This window comes from Nansenia antarctica (genome assembly GCF_963989245.1).
Source record: "Nansenia antarctica genome assembly, chromosome: 1".
NCBI lineage: Eukaryota > Metazoa > Chordata > Actinopteri > Argentiniformes > Microstomatidae > Nansenia > Nansenia antarctica.
Window position 1 is genome coordinate 24,850,762 of NC_137674.1, and position 14,390 is coordinate 24,865,151.

At 48.5% G+C, this 14,390-nt stretch overlaps 1 protein-coding gene across 1 annotated transcript in view; it reads left to right on the top strand.

Annotated features, from left to right (window-relative positions):
• The window catches only part of numb (NUMB endocytic adaptor protein), a gene marked incomplete at its 3' end in the record, with an annotated part of 51,483 nt that overhangs the window by 31,262 nt on the left and 5,831 nt on the right, over positions 1-14,390 (top strand). Inside the window, exons 3-5 of the mRNA XM_080533071.1 lie at positions 2,308-2,382; positions 12,188-12,220; positions 13,002-13,076. Coding sequence (XP_080389197.1) covers positions 2,308-2,382; positions 12,188-12,220; positions 13,002-13,076 — 183 coding nt within the window. The remainder of the gene's footprint in view (positions 1-2,307; positions 2,383-12,187; positions 12,221-13,001; positions 13,077-14,390) is intronic.

Sequence of the window (14,390 nt, forward strand, 5' to 3'; positions counted from 1 at the left end):
TGTGAAATAATGATATAATTTTTCTGTTAACTTTCTAAATATGGAATATGGTGATGGATGAGATTGGCTGCTTGGTTAAGAAGAGGCGTGGCCAGTTCATGCTTTCTACCCCTGCTGCTGCTCCTCTTGTGTCTGTGATCGAACCGGCGCTTAGTCACGTTGAGTGGGCTGATATTTACATTTTACATTTTTACATTTTTGGCATTTAGCAGACTCCTTATTCCAAAGCGACTTACAATCGATACATTTGACTAAGCAAGTGAATCATCAATCCACCAGTCGTAGCAGGAAGAGTAATCCAGCTCAGGCCCGGGGCCATTGATAGAAGAAGGTCCTTCTATCACCTTCTTCTAAACCTAGTTTATTTTTAAATGTTTTATATTTAGACTGGAGAAACTGAGAAACAGTACAAGGGGGGCAATAGAAGTTTTAGGGTACACAGTAGAGGAGAAAAGCGGGTGTCTTCAGGAGACGCAGTGCTGGGGGGCAGTAGAAGTCTCAGGAGGAGCAGTTAAGGTGTATGATATCAGACTACTTTGGCCCTACAAGATGAGGCAGCTTGGCTAGCTAGGTTAGACTATAGGTTAGGTTAGGTTAGACTATGTTCAGGATATCTGTCTATAACAGGTTAGACAATGTTCAGGATAGCTGTCTGTCTATAACAGGTTAGACAATGTTCAGGATAGCTGTCTATAACAGGTTAGACTATGTTCAGGATAGCTGTCTATAACAGGTTAGACTATGTTCAGGATAGCTGTCTATAACAGGTTAGACTATGTTCAGGATAGCTGTCTATAATAGGTTAGACTATGTTCAGGCCTATGTGTACGGAGTGGCTCGTTTCATTGTTGGCCGTGTCTAATCGCTAACCCCATTTTAGATGCTTCACCTGCTCTGGCCCCCACTACCATCACTTTGCTACTCTCCTTCGGGGGCAGAGCTTTCAGTGTGGCAGCTCCCACCCTCTGGAACTCTCTCCCCACAGCGATCCGCAACGCCCCCCCTACCCTGGACAGTGGACACCTTTAAATCAGCCCTCAAAACCCACCTGTTCTCTAAGGCCTTTGGCCTCTAGTCTAGTTTTGTCACTCTCGTTGTCTTTGTTTCTTTGTTTTGTTTTTCTGTTCTGTCTGTCTATGAAATCTGTAAAGCGTCCTTGGGTCTGAGAAAGGTGCTATATAAATCTAAGTTGTTATTATTATTATTATTATTATTATTATTATTATTATTATTATTATTATTTGCATCAACATCCTCTGTATCCTACATTTACATTTACATTTTTGGCATTTAGCAGACGGCTTATTCCAAAGCGACTTACATTTGACTAAGCAAGTGAATCATCAATCCACCAGCCGTAGCAGGAAGAGTAATCTAGCTCAGGCCAACGGCCATTGGCAGTCGTCATGCTAGGAGAAGAACCTCTTTCTTTTTTCTTTTTTATCCTGATGAAGAATCTTCTAGCAGGCTGATGGACGGACGTGAGTCAGAGCCGTGACTTAGACGTCACACGTCTCAGAATAGCCTGCGGACGCCCAGGGTCGGCCCGGGGTCGCTGTGTGTGTGTGTGTGTGTGTGTGTGTGTGTGTGTTCAGTAAGGGAAGGGTAAGGACTTCCTCTCTGCTCGGCACACACAATGGCCGCCTGCCTCCCAGGCTATGGGGCGGGGGCGCTGGGTGGGTCAGGGAGACGTGACACTGGCGTGACACGCAGGAGAGTGCGCAGGGGCGGTGGCGGCAGCTCCTTCCGCCCATTGATGTCCCAGCAGCTACTCATCCAGGGGAGCTACACGGGAGCTACGCTGACCTTTCTCTGGGCCCCCGGGGAGCGGCAGGAAGGGGTAGTCATAACCCGCTCATAACCAACCCTGCCCCTGACTGGTGTTCCTTTCTCACTCCAGGGTTCCCGCGCTGGTCTAAAATCCAGCATTCTAAAATCCTAAGCATTCTAAAATCTAAAATCTAGCCTTCTAAAATCCAGCATTCCGATTTGCAAGGCCTAAAGAGGCCACAAGTTTCAGCTATTAGGTCTAGAAATGAGGTGCTAGGTGTTCAAAATGTGTCCGACCACATCTATTTACGCGGAAATGAATCAAGCTGGAACCCAACAAAAATGCCAATTTGCTTCCTTTTTCTGTCTGTATGGCAGTGAAATCCCTAATTTCATCACCTCGAGGATGACAAAAAGCTATCATATGGTGCCTCGCGAATAGGTCTAAAATGCTATCCGACGAGGTCTTAAAAAAGGTCTAAAATGTGATTTGTTGAAACTTGTAGGTAAACCCTCTCTCTCTCTCTCTCTCTCCAGTACCTGGGCCATGTGGAGGTGGATGAGTCCAGGGGCATGCACATCTGTGAGGACGCTGTCAAGAGGCTAAAGACGGTAGGTACTCCCTGGACCGCCTCACCACCCCCTCACTGCTCTCCTTGTGAACCTGCCCTAGTGGGTTTCCATAGCTGGGAGACCCCCCCCCCCCTCTCTCTCCTTGACATGCACGCGCTCTCTCTCTCTCTCTCTCTCTCTCTCTCTCTCTCATGTTCTCTCTTCTCTCCATCTCTTCATTTTCTTATCTCCCCCACCCTGTCTCCTCTATCACGGTACTTCCCCCCCTCCCCTCACGTCTCATGTTAGTTTGATTTCCTTGTTTTTATTTCTGGTCTTCCTTTGTGTATTAGGCCCCATCTGACTGTGGGTGAATGGGTTGTTGCATTTGTCATAAGAGGTCTCCACCCCCCCACTGTACCCTGACTGACTCCAGAGTGTTTGATGGGTCTTGAGCAGTCAACCCCCCCCCCCCCCCCTCCCCACCCACACCCCGCCCCCCCAGTCCAACGGCCCAGAGTAGATAGACACATATGCACTTTTTGCAAATTCCAGCGTCGAGAAAGGAAAAGCGCGGAGCGATTGCTTTTCCATGTTGACAGTATCCCGGCTGCCCACCCAGGTCATCACCTCCACTAGATTACAGGGGCACAAACTTGTCACCTTTCTTTATTTTATGTTTTCTGAGTGGGGCACTCCCACTCGTATTTTTCATTTTATTGACAGATACTGTAGAGATTTTAGACAGGAAGGATGGGTGAGAGAGAGAGGAGGGATGACATGCAGGATATGTCCCCGGCCGGAATCGAACCGGGGACCCTGCGGTTACATGGTCAACGCTTAACCCGCTACGCCACCTAAGCCCCCCTTGTCACCTTTCTTAGACGTTTCTTTTTACCTCAAAATAGGTCATCCACGTGATTAATGTCTAGATCTGGGGCAAAAAAAATTAGGGAGGGGGATTCTACGTCTCATCCAAGTCACATGATGTGCGAGCTAACTAATCTTCCTGTCTGCTAAACTCTGCTGCTGCTGTTGAAATAACATTTAGCTGCAGGCAGCTAGGTACAGTCACAGACACAGAACACAAGTCAAGTTTTCAACTGTTTTTTCAAAGTCATTATACGGGTGTTAAGGTTAGGGCTGCTACTTACTTTACACACGCGCCATTGTTAGACCACTGTTAGTGCCAGCGCTATCCCTCTACCACCGCTACAACAAACATGTTCTCCTCTAAGGTTAGCCGCGCATCGATTTAAAAATAAATCAAAATAAATGTCACCATTTTGGGTTCATCACCAGTTTGCACCCCTGAGGTTAGCATGCTGTGACGTTCCTGTCCTGACTAGCGACTATGGCCTCTGCTCTGCGTTCACCTCCTTAAGACATCTGTCCAATCTGATTCCATTATTTATAATGACTCAATGCCGGTAGCCGAACCGTGGCAAAGGCCCATCTTCCCTTTGAAATCAGGGTTCCCGCGCAGGTCTTAAAAAGCCGTAAAGTCTAAAATCCAGCAACCCAACTCACAAGGCCTAAAAAGGTCTCAAATTCCAGTTATTCGGTTAAAAAATGAGGTGCTAGGTCTTAAAAATTAGATCCTGCAAGGAAATCAGTCCGACCACATCTATTTACGCGGAAATGAATCAAGCTGGAACCAAAAAAAAGCCAATTCGCTTCCTTTTTTGTCTGTATGGCAGTGGCAGTGAAATCCCTAATTTCATCACCTCGAGGATGACAAAACGCTATCATATGGTGACTCTGCAGTTCTGACAGCCGTGGGAAGCTCATTCCACCAGCGGGGAGCCAGTGTCGTGAAGAGACGTGATCGGGCAGCATGACTGCTGTGTTGGTGTAGAGGAGGTGGGGCCAGTCGGCCAGCAGAGGTGGAGGAGCGGAGTGAAATACTAGATGGTTGATGATGTTATTGCAGAGAGGTTCATTTCCAACTGATGAACACGGAAGCTAACCTTTCAGAGACAGACTGGACCTGCGCTCTGTGGTCTCTGCACCAGCCCTGTCTGAATGGCCTTCTGTTGGAAGCGTATAACTTAATCTGCACATTTATTATTAATTTCCTGGAAGGAATTATGGAGAATATGTGCTTTGGTTTGTGAGTGGGGTACGGCGGTGTTAACCTGTCTCTTCTGTCTCCTGCATGGCTGAGAAGTCAGGCGTCTGCCTCAGGCCTGAGGGTTAACAGGGTTCCCGCGCTGGTCTTAAAAAGCCTTAAAGTCTAAAATCCAATTTATAAAGCCTAAAAAGGTCTCAAATTTCATTTATTCTGTCCAAAAATGAGGCGCTAGGTCTTCAAAATGAGATCCTGCAAGGAAATCAGTCCGACCACATCTATTTGACGCGGAAATTAATCAAGCTGGAACCCCAAAAAAATCCAATTTGCTTCCTTTTTTGTCTGTATGGCAGTGAAATCCCTCATTTCATCACCTCGAGGATGACAAAAAGCTATCACATGTTGTTGCGAATAGGTCAAAAGTTCTATCCAAAGAGGTCTAAAAAAGGTATAAAAAGGGCTTACATTTGACTTGTTGAAACTTAGGAACCCTGGTTAAGTCTCAACTGATGGTAATGGTAAATGGACTGCACTTATATAGTCGCCTTATTCCAAAGCGCTTTACAACGGCCTCTCATTCACACATTCACACACCAGTGGCGGCAAGCTGCCATGCAAGGCGCCGGCCCGCTCACTGGGAGCAATTCTGGGTTCAGTGTCTTGCCCAAGGACACCTCAACACATAGACAGGTGGAGCCGGGGATTGAACCGCAGGGTACTCTCACATGCACTGACCTGGGGTCTGTGGTCTTCATCTCACCCGCACACACACACACACCAGGGTTTCCGTTAACCGGTAATTACCGGTCTTTGTCCGGTAAAATTAGTAGAAGTCCGACAAATTGAAAACTCGTCGGACATAAATGTCCGGTGAAAATAATTCCCTCTAACCATTTTCAGCTGAGCACCAAACACACACACACACAACACTGCCCGAGAGAGAAGGACCCGCCCCCTTTAGTTAGCCTATAGGCTATAGGCTAACTAAAGGGGGCGGGTCCTTCTCTCTCGGGCAGTATTGTGTGTGTTTGGTGCTCAGCTGAAAATGGTGTCCCGAAGCGGAGCGCTTTAACTTTATCGCACAATAACAAGGATAACAAACGAAACGGACAACATTTACACTACGATGGAGACAAACTTCAGCGATATGATCTAACAGCCGGTCTTCAGGACGACATACAGACCCGTATGAGCTTACAGGGCTATCCCCTATCTATCTGAGAAAAGGCATAGCCTAGGCTGTAACATCGAACGGAAATTAGCCTATACGCATTGCAAGTTAATTTAAAGCCTATTTATTTTCAAAGAGTTTTATTCTACTTTATTTTATCTGATAAAAGGCATATGAACGGAAATTAGGCTAGCCGTGTCACGCCAGAAGCCTACATGCTTGCACTGTTACTGTTCAATAAAATGTTATACATCTAGACATTGTGGTATTTCTTTATATACGTATCCCAGACTGCCTATCAATTGTTTCTCAATAAACAGTTATGTTCTCCCCATTGTCATACTCCCGAGCTAAACGAAATACCTTCCCAACCAGCGAGACCTGGTTATAGAAATGACGTTGTTTTATTGATTTAAAAAAAAGGGTAAAACTGGAAAGAGAAAATAGAAAACTCACATTAATCCCAAACAATTTAACAAACTTCAGTTAATGTAATGTGGAGTCCGTTCATTGATCGATGCTGTCTGTTCAGTTCCCAGTGAGGCGCCCGTTCAGCGCTGGACCCGTTCAGCGCTGGATTTGACGCATGGCATAGCGCGCATGCATCAAATCATGTTATATTATTATATATTATATAGCTCGCATCTAATCGTATCGGATGAGAAATAGACATTAAATGACATATATAGGCCGCTACACAACAGTAATCACCGCGACAAACAGCTATATTAGATTTGAAGAAAAAAAAAGATGATTTAGAAAAAACATTTTTTTATTATATTTTAATATGAAGACCGGAATATATCACGTTTGTCCGGTAAATCGAATTCTTCCCGGACACGATGTCCGACGGCAAATTTTTCTAACGGAAACCCTGACACACACACACACGCACACACACACACACACACACACACACACACACACACACACACACAGGCACAGGCCTGACGTCTGTGGTCTTCATCACACACACACACACAGGCACAGGTCTAATGTCTGTGGTGGTTTTCATAACACGCACACGCGCGCACAATTTCGCAGCATGTAGCATGCAGCAGACAAACACATGTGGTTTGCTCACACAGGTCACATCTTGTCCTGGTCCTCTAGCCCCCGGGGCAGAGCCCCCTTATTGAGTTACGCTGCTCCTAACACGGAGCACGAGATGGAGAGAGGACCCAACGAACACAGCCAGGACTGCTCTGTCTGCTGTTCCCCTGTGGGCTCTGACTCTCTCAACCTCCTGGCTTTAATAAGATTTCCTCCCCTGGAAAGGCCCTGCCTCCCTCCCTCCCTCCCCCTGCCTCCCTCCCTCCCTCCCTCCCCCCCTGCCTGCCTCCTGCCTGCCCTGGGCTCTTATCAGTGTGCCAATAACAGGCCTGGTTTAAGGACACAGGAGGTTTATGAGTGTGTTAAATGTGTGTGTCGTCCATTCGTACCACAGATGGCATGCTATCGAGATGTGTGCACGTGCAGGTGTGAACTTCTGAACCCTAGCACCTAAACGTGGCAACAATCCACCTGCACTGGTCTGGTAGTAGCCTCACCTGACAGGAAAGCCCTTCTCTGTCGACGAGCCCAAGAAAGAGGCCTTGAGCGCCCTCTGCTGCCCGTGTAGCTCACCTGGGGAAACACCTGCACTCTCAGTCAGACAGTTGGCCATTTTGACCGGACTATCTGAACGGAGGTGGAAAATCCTGGGCTCTGATTGGATGAAGCAGGGTTCCCGCGCTGGTCTGTAAAAAAAGCCGTTAAGTCTAAAATCCAGCATTCCAATCCACAAGGCCCTAAAAAAGGTCCCACATTTCAGTTATTCGGCCCAAAAATTAGGCGCTAGGTCTTAAAAATGAGATCCTGCAAGGAAATCAGGAAAGGAAATTATCTATTTACGCAGAAATGAATCAAGATGGAACCCCAAAAAATGCCAATTCGCTTCCTTTTTTGTCTGTATGGCAAATGGTCCAAAAGTCAAGTGCTTCGTAACACAGACGAGGTGAATTTTATGAATGAAAGTGTGAAAGTTCTGTCACAAAATGCCGTTGCAAAAATGGAAATCCTTGGCCTTTCCTAGTGGGTATACGGCGTAGTCCTGCGTATCACGTAGACTACACCACTGGACTCCACACTCCGCCTCGGCTGTCTGGGCTGTGGAGGTGTGTGTGTGTGCGTGCGTGCGTGCGTGCGTGCGTGCGTGCCGTGCGTGTGCTGCTGCCTGAGGCTGGGCCGTGGAGGCTGTAATGTCATACATGTGATGTATGGTGTGTATTTATATACATGGTGGTGTGTTTTTACTGTTTACGGTGTGTGTGTGTGTGCATGTGTGCAGTCTTTCCCAATAATGACCTAATTAGTCCCACCATGGTCTCCTAACGAACCCCCCTGTTGACCAAACACATTAGAGGGTCCGAGGTGCACCCACCACAGTCTCACACAACCCTGTGGGAAACACGTGTGTGTGTGTGTGTGCGTGCGTGCGTGCGTGCGTGCGTGCGTGCGTGCGTGCGTGCGTGCGTGCGCGCGCCTATGTGCTGTCGTTTTTAATGTTGTCCTCCCGGCAGTCTTTGGGGTGGCAATGAGCGTTTTCCTCTGTGACCTGTGACTCCAGAGAGAGAGAGAGAGAGGGGGGGGGGGGGGGGGGTAGGAGGAGGAGAGAGAGAGAGGGGGGGGGGGGGGGTAGGAGGAGTAGAGAGAGGGGGGGTTAGGAGAGAGAGGGGGGGTAGGAGAGAGAGAGAGAGGGCGGTGGGTAGGAGGAGGAGAGAGAGGGGGTAGGAGGAGGAGAGAGAGAGAGAGGGGGTAGGAGGAGGAGAGAGAGAGAGAGGGGGTAGGAGGAGGAGAGAGAGAGGGGGGGGGGGTAGGAGGAGGGACTAGGCAGATTCTGCACTGCGGCACCACCAACCTCCACTCTGCCCTCGTTCACAGTGATGTCACTTCCTGTTGCTGCTGGCCTGTGGCCCAGAGTCCCTACCTACTAGTGTTGTTGGCCGACAGCGATGTTCTGTTCTGGTGCTGGTGTGGCTCTGCACACGACCAACCTTGTCATGTCTGGAGCTGGGGTTGTTGTGTGTTGTTAGGAAGGCCAGTGTTGGGTTAGTAGAGGTCGTAGGGTGTAATTGTCGTGTTGAGGTTTCTCTGTAGGCCCTGTGTTTATATCATGTTTACACTTCTCTACTCTGTTGTGATCCACAGCTGCACCTTTCACAACCTCTCCTCCCTCCAGACATCTGTTTTCACACATTTATTTTCCAGGTTTTAAAAAATATATTTTACGTTTTTTTTTAAAATTAAATATGATTGTTGTTGATGACTTTATTGGATTGCTTTTGTTTTCTCTTTTTTTTTTAAGCAGGTTTATATTCACATGTCCCCATGAATACCCCCTCTCTTCCTCCTCCTCCCCTAGTCCTTAACCTCCTCCAGAGCTAACCTCCTTAACTCCCTCTCCTCAACTAACAGCTGTGTGTGTGTGTGTGTGTGTGTGTGTGTGTGTGTGTGTGTGTGTGTGTGTGCCCTCAGCATGTCTGCAGTTGCCACTAACAACGCCGACTCACAGTCACTCCGTTTTCACTTCCATCGCCAGTAACACGTTCTACCACCCTGCACTAACATGGTGCTCCCTCCCTAGCCCCGCCCCCCTCCCTAGCCCCACCTCCCTCCCAAGCCCCGCCTCCACCACAGCTGTGTGACAGGACCAGAGCAGCACTCCTCACCGCTGGTGGTGAAAGGAACTCTGGGACGTTACCAGGGAGGGGTAGAGGGACGGGAGGGATTAAGATTAGTTTGGTTTCTGATTGGCTGCTGCTCCTTTGTGCAACGTGCAGTTAGCCTTAGCTTGACCCCTGACCCCTGCTGATGAGTGGTCGTCACTCAGAGGCCCCCCCCCCTCCCAGCAGTCGAGCCAATCTCTGTCCTCCGTCACATCACAATTCGGTTGTTAAGTCGTGACGTGTTTCCGGGTCCAAAGTTGGCTGAGGCGCTCTCTTCGAAATGCCTCAGTAATAATAATAATTCATTATATTTATCTAGCGCTTTTCCGAGGCTCAAAGACGCTGACAAATATGGGGAAAACGGGAAAGTGCTGTGTTCCTTGTTGTATGAATAGATCCCAGTCTAAAAGACGATTGAACTGTCATTCTACCGCTGTAGTATTCATTGGTACTCTGGTGTGGGGATTTTTTTATTTGGACCCGGAAATTGCTAAACGTCACGCGTGACGTCAGACAGACGTCAGACAGACGTCAACAACCGAATAGGCACAGACCAGACACAGACCAGGCACAGACCAGACCAGACACAGACACAGACACAGACACAGACCAGACACAGACCAGACACAGACACAGACACAGACCAGGCACAGACCAGACACAGACACAGACCAGACACAGACCAGACACAGACCAGACACAGACACAGACCAGACACAGACCAGACCAGACACAGACCAGACACAGACACAGACCAGACACAGACCAGACACAGACCAGACACAGACACAGACCAGACACAGACCAGACACAGACACAGACCAGACACAGACACAGACCAGACACAGACCAGACCAGACACAGACCAGACACAGACACAGACCAGACCAGACACAGACCAGACACAGACACAGACCAGACACAGACCAGACCAGACACAGACCAGACCAGACACAGACACAGACACAGACCAGACCAGACACAGACCAGACACAGACCAGACACAGACCAGACACAGACACAGACCAGACACAGACCAGACACAGACCAGACACAGACCAGACACAGACACAGACACAGACCAGACACAGACCAGACCAGACACAGACACAGACACAGACACAGACACAGACCAGACACAGACCAGACACAGACCAGACACAGACACAGACCAGACCAGACACAGACCAGACACAGACCAGACACAGACCAGACACAGACACAGACCAGACACAGACCAGACACAGACACAGACCAGACACAGACCAGACACAGACCAGACACAGACCAGACCAGACACAGACCAGACCAGACACAGACCAGACCAGACACAGACACAGACACAGACACAGACCAGACACAGACCAGACACAGACACAGACACAGACACAGACCAGACACAGACCAGACACAGACCAGACACAGACACAGACCAGACACAGACACAGACCAGACACAGACCAGACCAGACACAGACCAGACACAGACCAGACACAGACACAGACCAGACACAGACACAGACCAGACACAGACCAGACACAGACACAGACACAGACACAGACCAGACACAGACCAGACACAGACCAGACACAGACACAGACCAGACACAGACACAGACCAGACACAGACCAGACCAGACACAGACCAGACACAGACCAGACACAGACACAGACCAGACACAGACACAGACCAGACACAGACCAGACACAGACACAGACCAGACACAGCCCAGACACAGACACAGACCAGACACAGACCAGACCAGACACAGACACAGACCAGACACAGACCAGACACAGACACAGACCAGACACAGACCAGACCAGACACAGACCAGACACAGACCAGACACAGACCAGACCAGACACAGACCAGACACAGACCAGACACAGACACAGACCAGACACAGACACAGACCAGACACAGACACAGACCAGACACAGACACAGACACAGACCAGACACAGACACAGACCAGACACAGACACAGACACAGACCAGACACAGACCAGACACAGACACAGACCAGACACAGACACAGACCAGACACAGACACAGACACAGACCAGACACAGACCAGACCAGACCAGACACAGACCAGACCAGACCAGGCACAGACACAGACCAGACACAGACCAGACCAGACCAGGCACAGACCAGACACAGACACAGACACAGACCAGACACAGACCAGACCAGGCCAGGCACAGACCAGGTCCACAGTCCAAAGTAATGCAGTTTGGGATTTCTCCCTCCCTGACCTGCTGAAGCTTCTCCAGTCATATCTTCCTGTCCAGATGTCTCGCCTGTGTGCTTCTCCAGTCTGATCCTGTCAGGGGGGATAGAAACACTGTCTCTGATGTCTGTGGCTCAGCTGGGGGTGGTGGGGGTGGTGTTGGGGGTGGTGGGGGTGGTGGGGGCGCTGCGTCTGTGGTCCTGGGTCCTGGGGGAGGACGGGAGATTAAAGCCGGGTGTTGCCAGGGGGTCTTAATCTGAACGTCTGGATCTATACGGATTACTGGCTTCCAGTGTTGTTGGCAGTGTGGTAGTACTAACACAAACTCTAACAATAATAATAATATGATGATAATAATAATAATAATCATAATCATAATAATATTATACATCACCCTGATCGGAAGGTCAACCTGGAATTATGTGGATTTCATTTCATCCATTTGCTCCACTCTCTTAACCAAGCTTCAATTCCACCTTCCACCCCCCCCCCCCCCCCTTCCCCCGTAAACAAACAACCAAACAAACAAACCAAGCAAACATTCAATCAAACACACACCAGAGCACACACAACCCACATGCGCTCATCTGGACTATTTTGTTAGCCCTCCTCATCACCGGTAACATTCTCCTGCCTTGTCCTCCCCCATTCTCCCCCCCACCTCCTCCTTTTACCAACCAGGACAGGAAATTCTTCAAGGGCTTCTTTACAAAAGTAAGTTCTGCTTTGTGTCTCCTGAGTGAGTGTCTCTTTCCCCCCCTCCTCTCTCACATAACACTCACTCTTTGATCACGGCCCTGAAGGCCAGAAGAACCTCTGGGGGATCTTGTGTGGACGTTTCACTTATGTACAAACAAACAGGAAAGCTGCATGTGTGTGTGAGGGGTGGGGGGGGGAGATGTGTGTGTGTGTGTGTGTGTGTGTGTGTGTGCGTGTGTGTGCGTGTGTGTGTGTGTGTGTGTGTGTGTGTGTGTGTCCCATCAGCTTTTCCTCCATCAAACAAGAGTAGCGTGACCTTTTTGCGTGAATGGTTTTAGTCTTTCTGTGTGAGTGGTTTAGTCTTTCTGAGTGAGTGGTTTAGTCTATCTGTGTGAATGGTTTAGTCTCTCTGTGTGCACAGTTGATTCTTTTCTATGTTTTAACCCCTGGGCCACGTTGTCAGCTTTTTTGTTGTTGTTGTCTACTTTCACCTGGTCTTCTCTCTCCTCTTCCTCCTCTTCTTCATTCCAATACGGGTACACTCACACACACCTACTCATGACCTCTCTTCTCTCTGACCTCTGACCCTTCTTTCTTTGACCGGTTTGACACTTACTTGGTTTGTTTCCAGGCGGTGTGTGTGTGTTTGTGTGTGTAGGTTTTCAAGGAACGGGGTAAAAGGGGATGTCAGCTGAGGGAGCGAAACAGGAAAGCCTCGGCTGGGTTTTTGGCTTTGCTCTCCCCCCCTCCGCCCCTCTCCCTCTCACATGTGTGTCTATGTCTCGTCCGTCTGCAGGCGGGGAAGAAGGCGGTGAGGGCGGTGTTGTGGGTGTCGGCGGACGGCCTCCGCGTGGTAGACGACAAAACAAAGGTAATGGATTCTGTCCTCCGCCAGGCTGTGTGTGTGTGTGTGTGTGTGTCTGTCTGTCTGTCTGTCTGTCTGTCTGTCTGTCACTGTGTACGTGTCTGTCACTGTGTGCGTGTGTGTCACTGTGTGCGTGTGTGTCTGTGTGTGTGTGTGTCTGTGTCCATGTGTCTGTGTCTGTCACTGTGTGTGTGTCTGTGTGTCTGTGTGTGTGTCTGTGCGTGTGTGTGTGTGTGTGTGTGTGTGTGTGTCTTGTGTGTCTGTGTCCATGTGTCTGTGTCTGTGTGTCTGTGTCAGGCACTGACACTGAGCAGCTAGCTAGTTCCTAGCCCGGAGCAGCCAGAGGACATGTAAAGGCCTATGGCCAGGGCTCCCACCACGGGTCCTTGAAATCCTTGAAAGTTTGTGAATTTGAAAAAAAAAAAAAATCAAGGCCTTAAAAGTTTGTGAAAATAGACATGGGTCATTGAAAGTGCTTGAATTCCCCTCTCTCTCTCAAAAATATATCTCATATCTATATTCAAAAATGTTTGTATTGCTTAACTTTACACATTTCACAATATATTGTTTTGCTGTGCTGTGGTAGAGAAGGCAAGAGACCATCTAGTGTTCACACATTCAAGCCTCTCTTTTTAATTGTTGTCTGTGAGCGGATAGTTCCTATTATATAAATTCTCATCTACGTCTGTCTCAAACTATGCCGTGTTGGGTCCTTGAATTTGAGGGAATTGAGTCTTGAAAGTCCTTGAAAGGTGCTTGAATGTGATGTTTCAGAAGGTGCGGGAACCCTAAGCCTACGGCGTATTAGAGGGTCTGTGAAAGACATTTGATGAAGGTGGTGAGACGGAAAATAAAATAGCCTCTTTTTCTATTGAGTGCCGCGCCTCTTCCGTGTACATACACGGCTTCTGTGAAAGATAAAGCTCACACACACACACACCAATCAATTAAAAGGAACACTTGGCAGTAAGGTGCTACGGTTGTGTTCTACCGACCCCAGGAAGTGCTTCTACATCTTATCCTTATTTACTCCAGTACCGCTCCAAGAGACCAGGAAGAGACTTCATATACCAGTTCTTCTTACATCCATGTTTAATCGTGGGTTATACTGCCATCTGTTGGGTCGGAGTCGACATAACATCACGTCACGCGTCGAATTGCACACATTTCTTTCAGTTTTCATGAATTGAACGAAAAAAGAAAAAAGACAATAAATAAAATAGGAAGCACTTAGTTGTGATGATGAATAATTCTACTCATCTCAAGCGCTGCTCGTAAACACTGTTTTTAATTATATCCTTCACTTTGTCATGTGTCTGT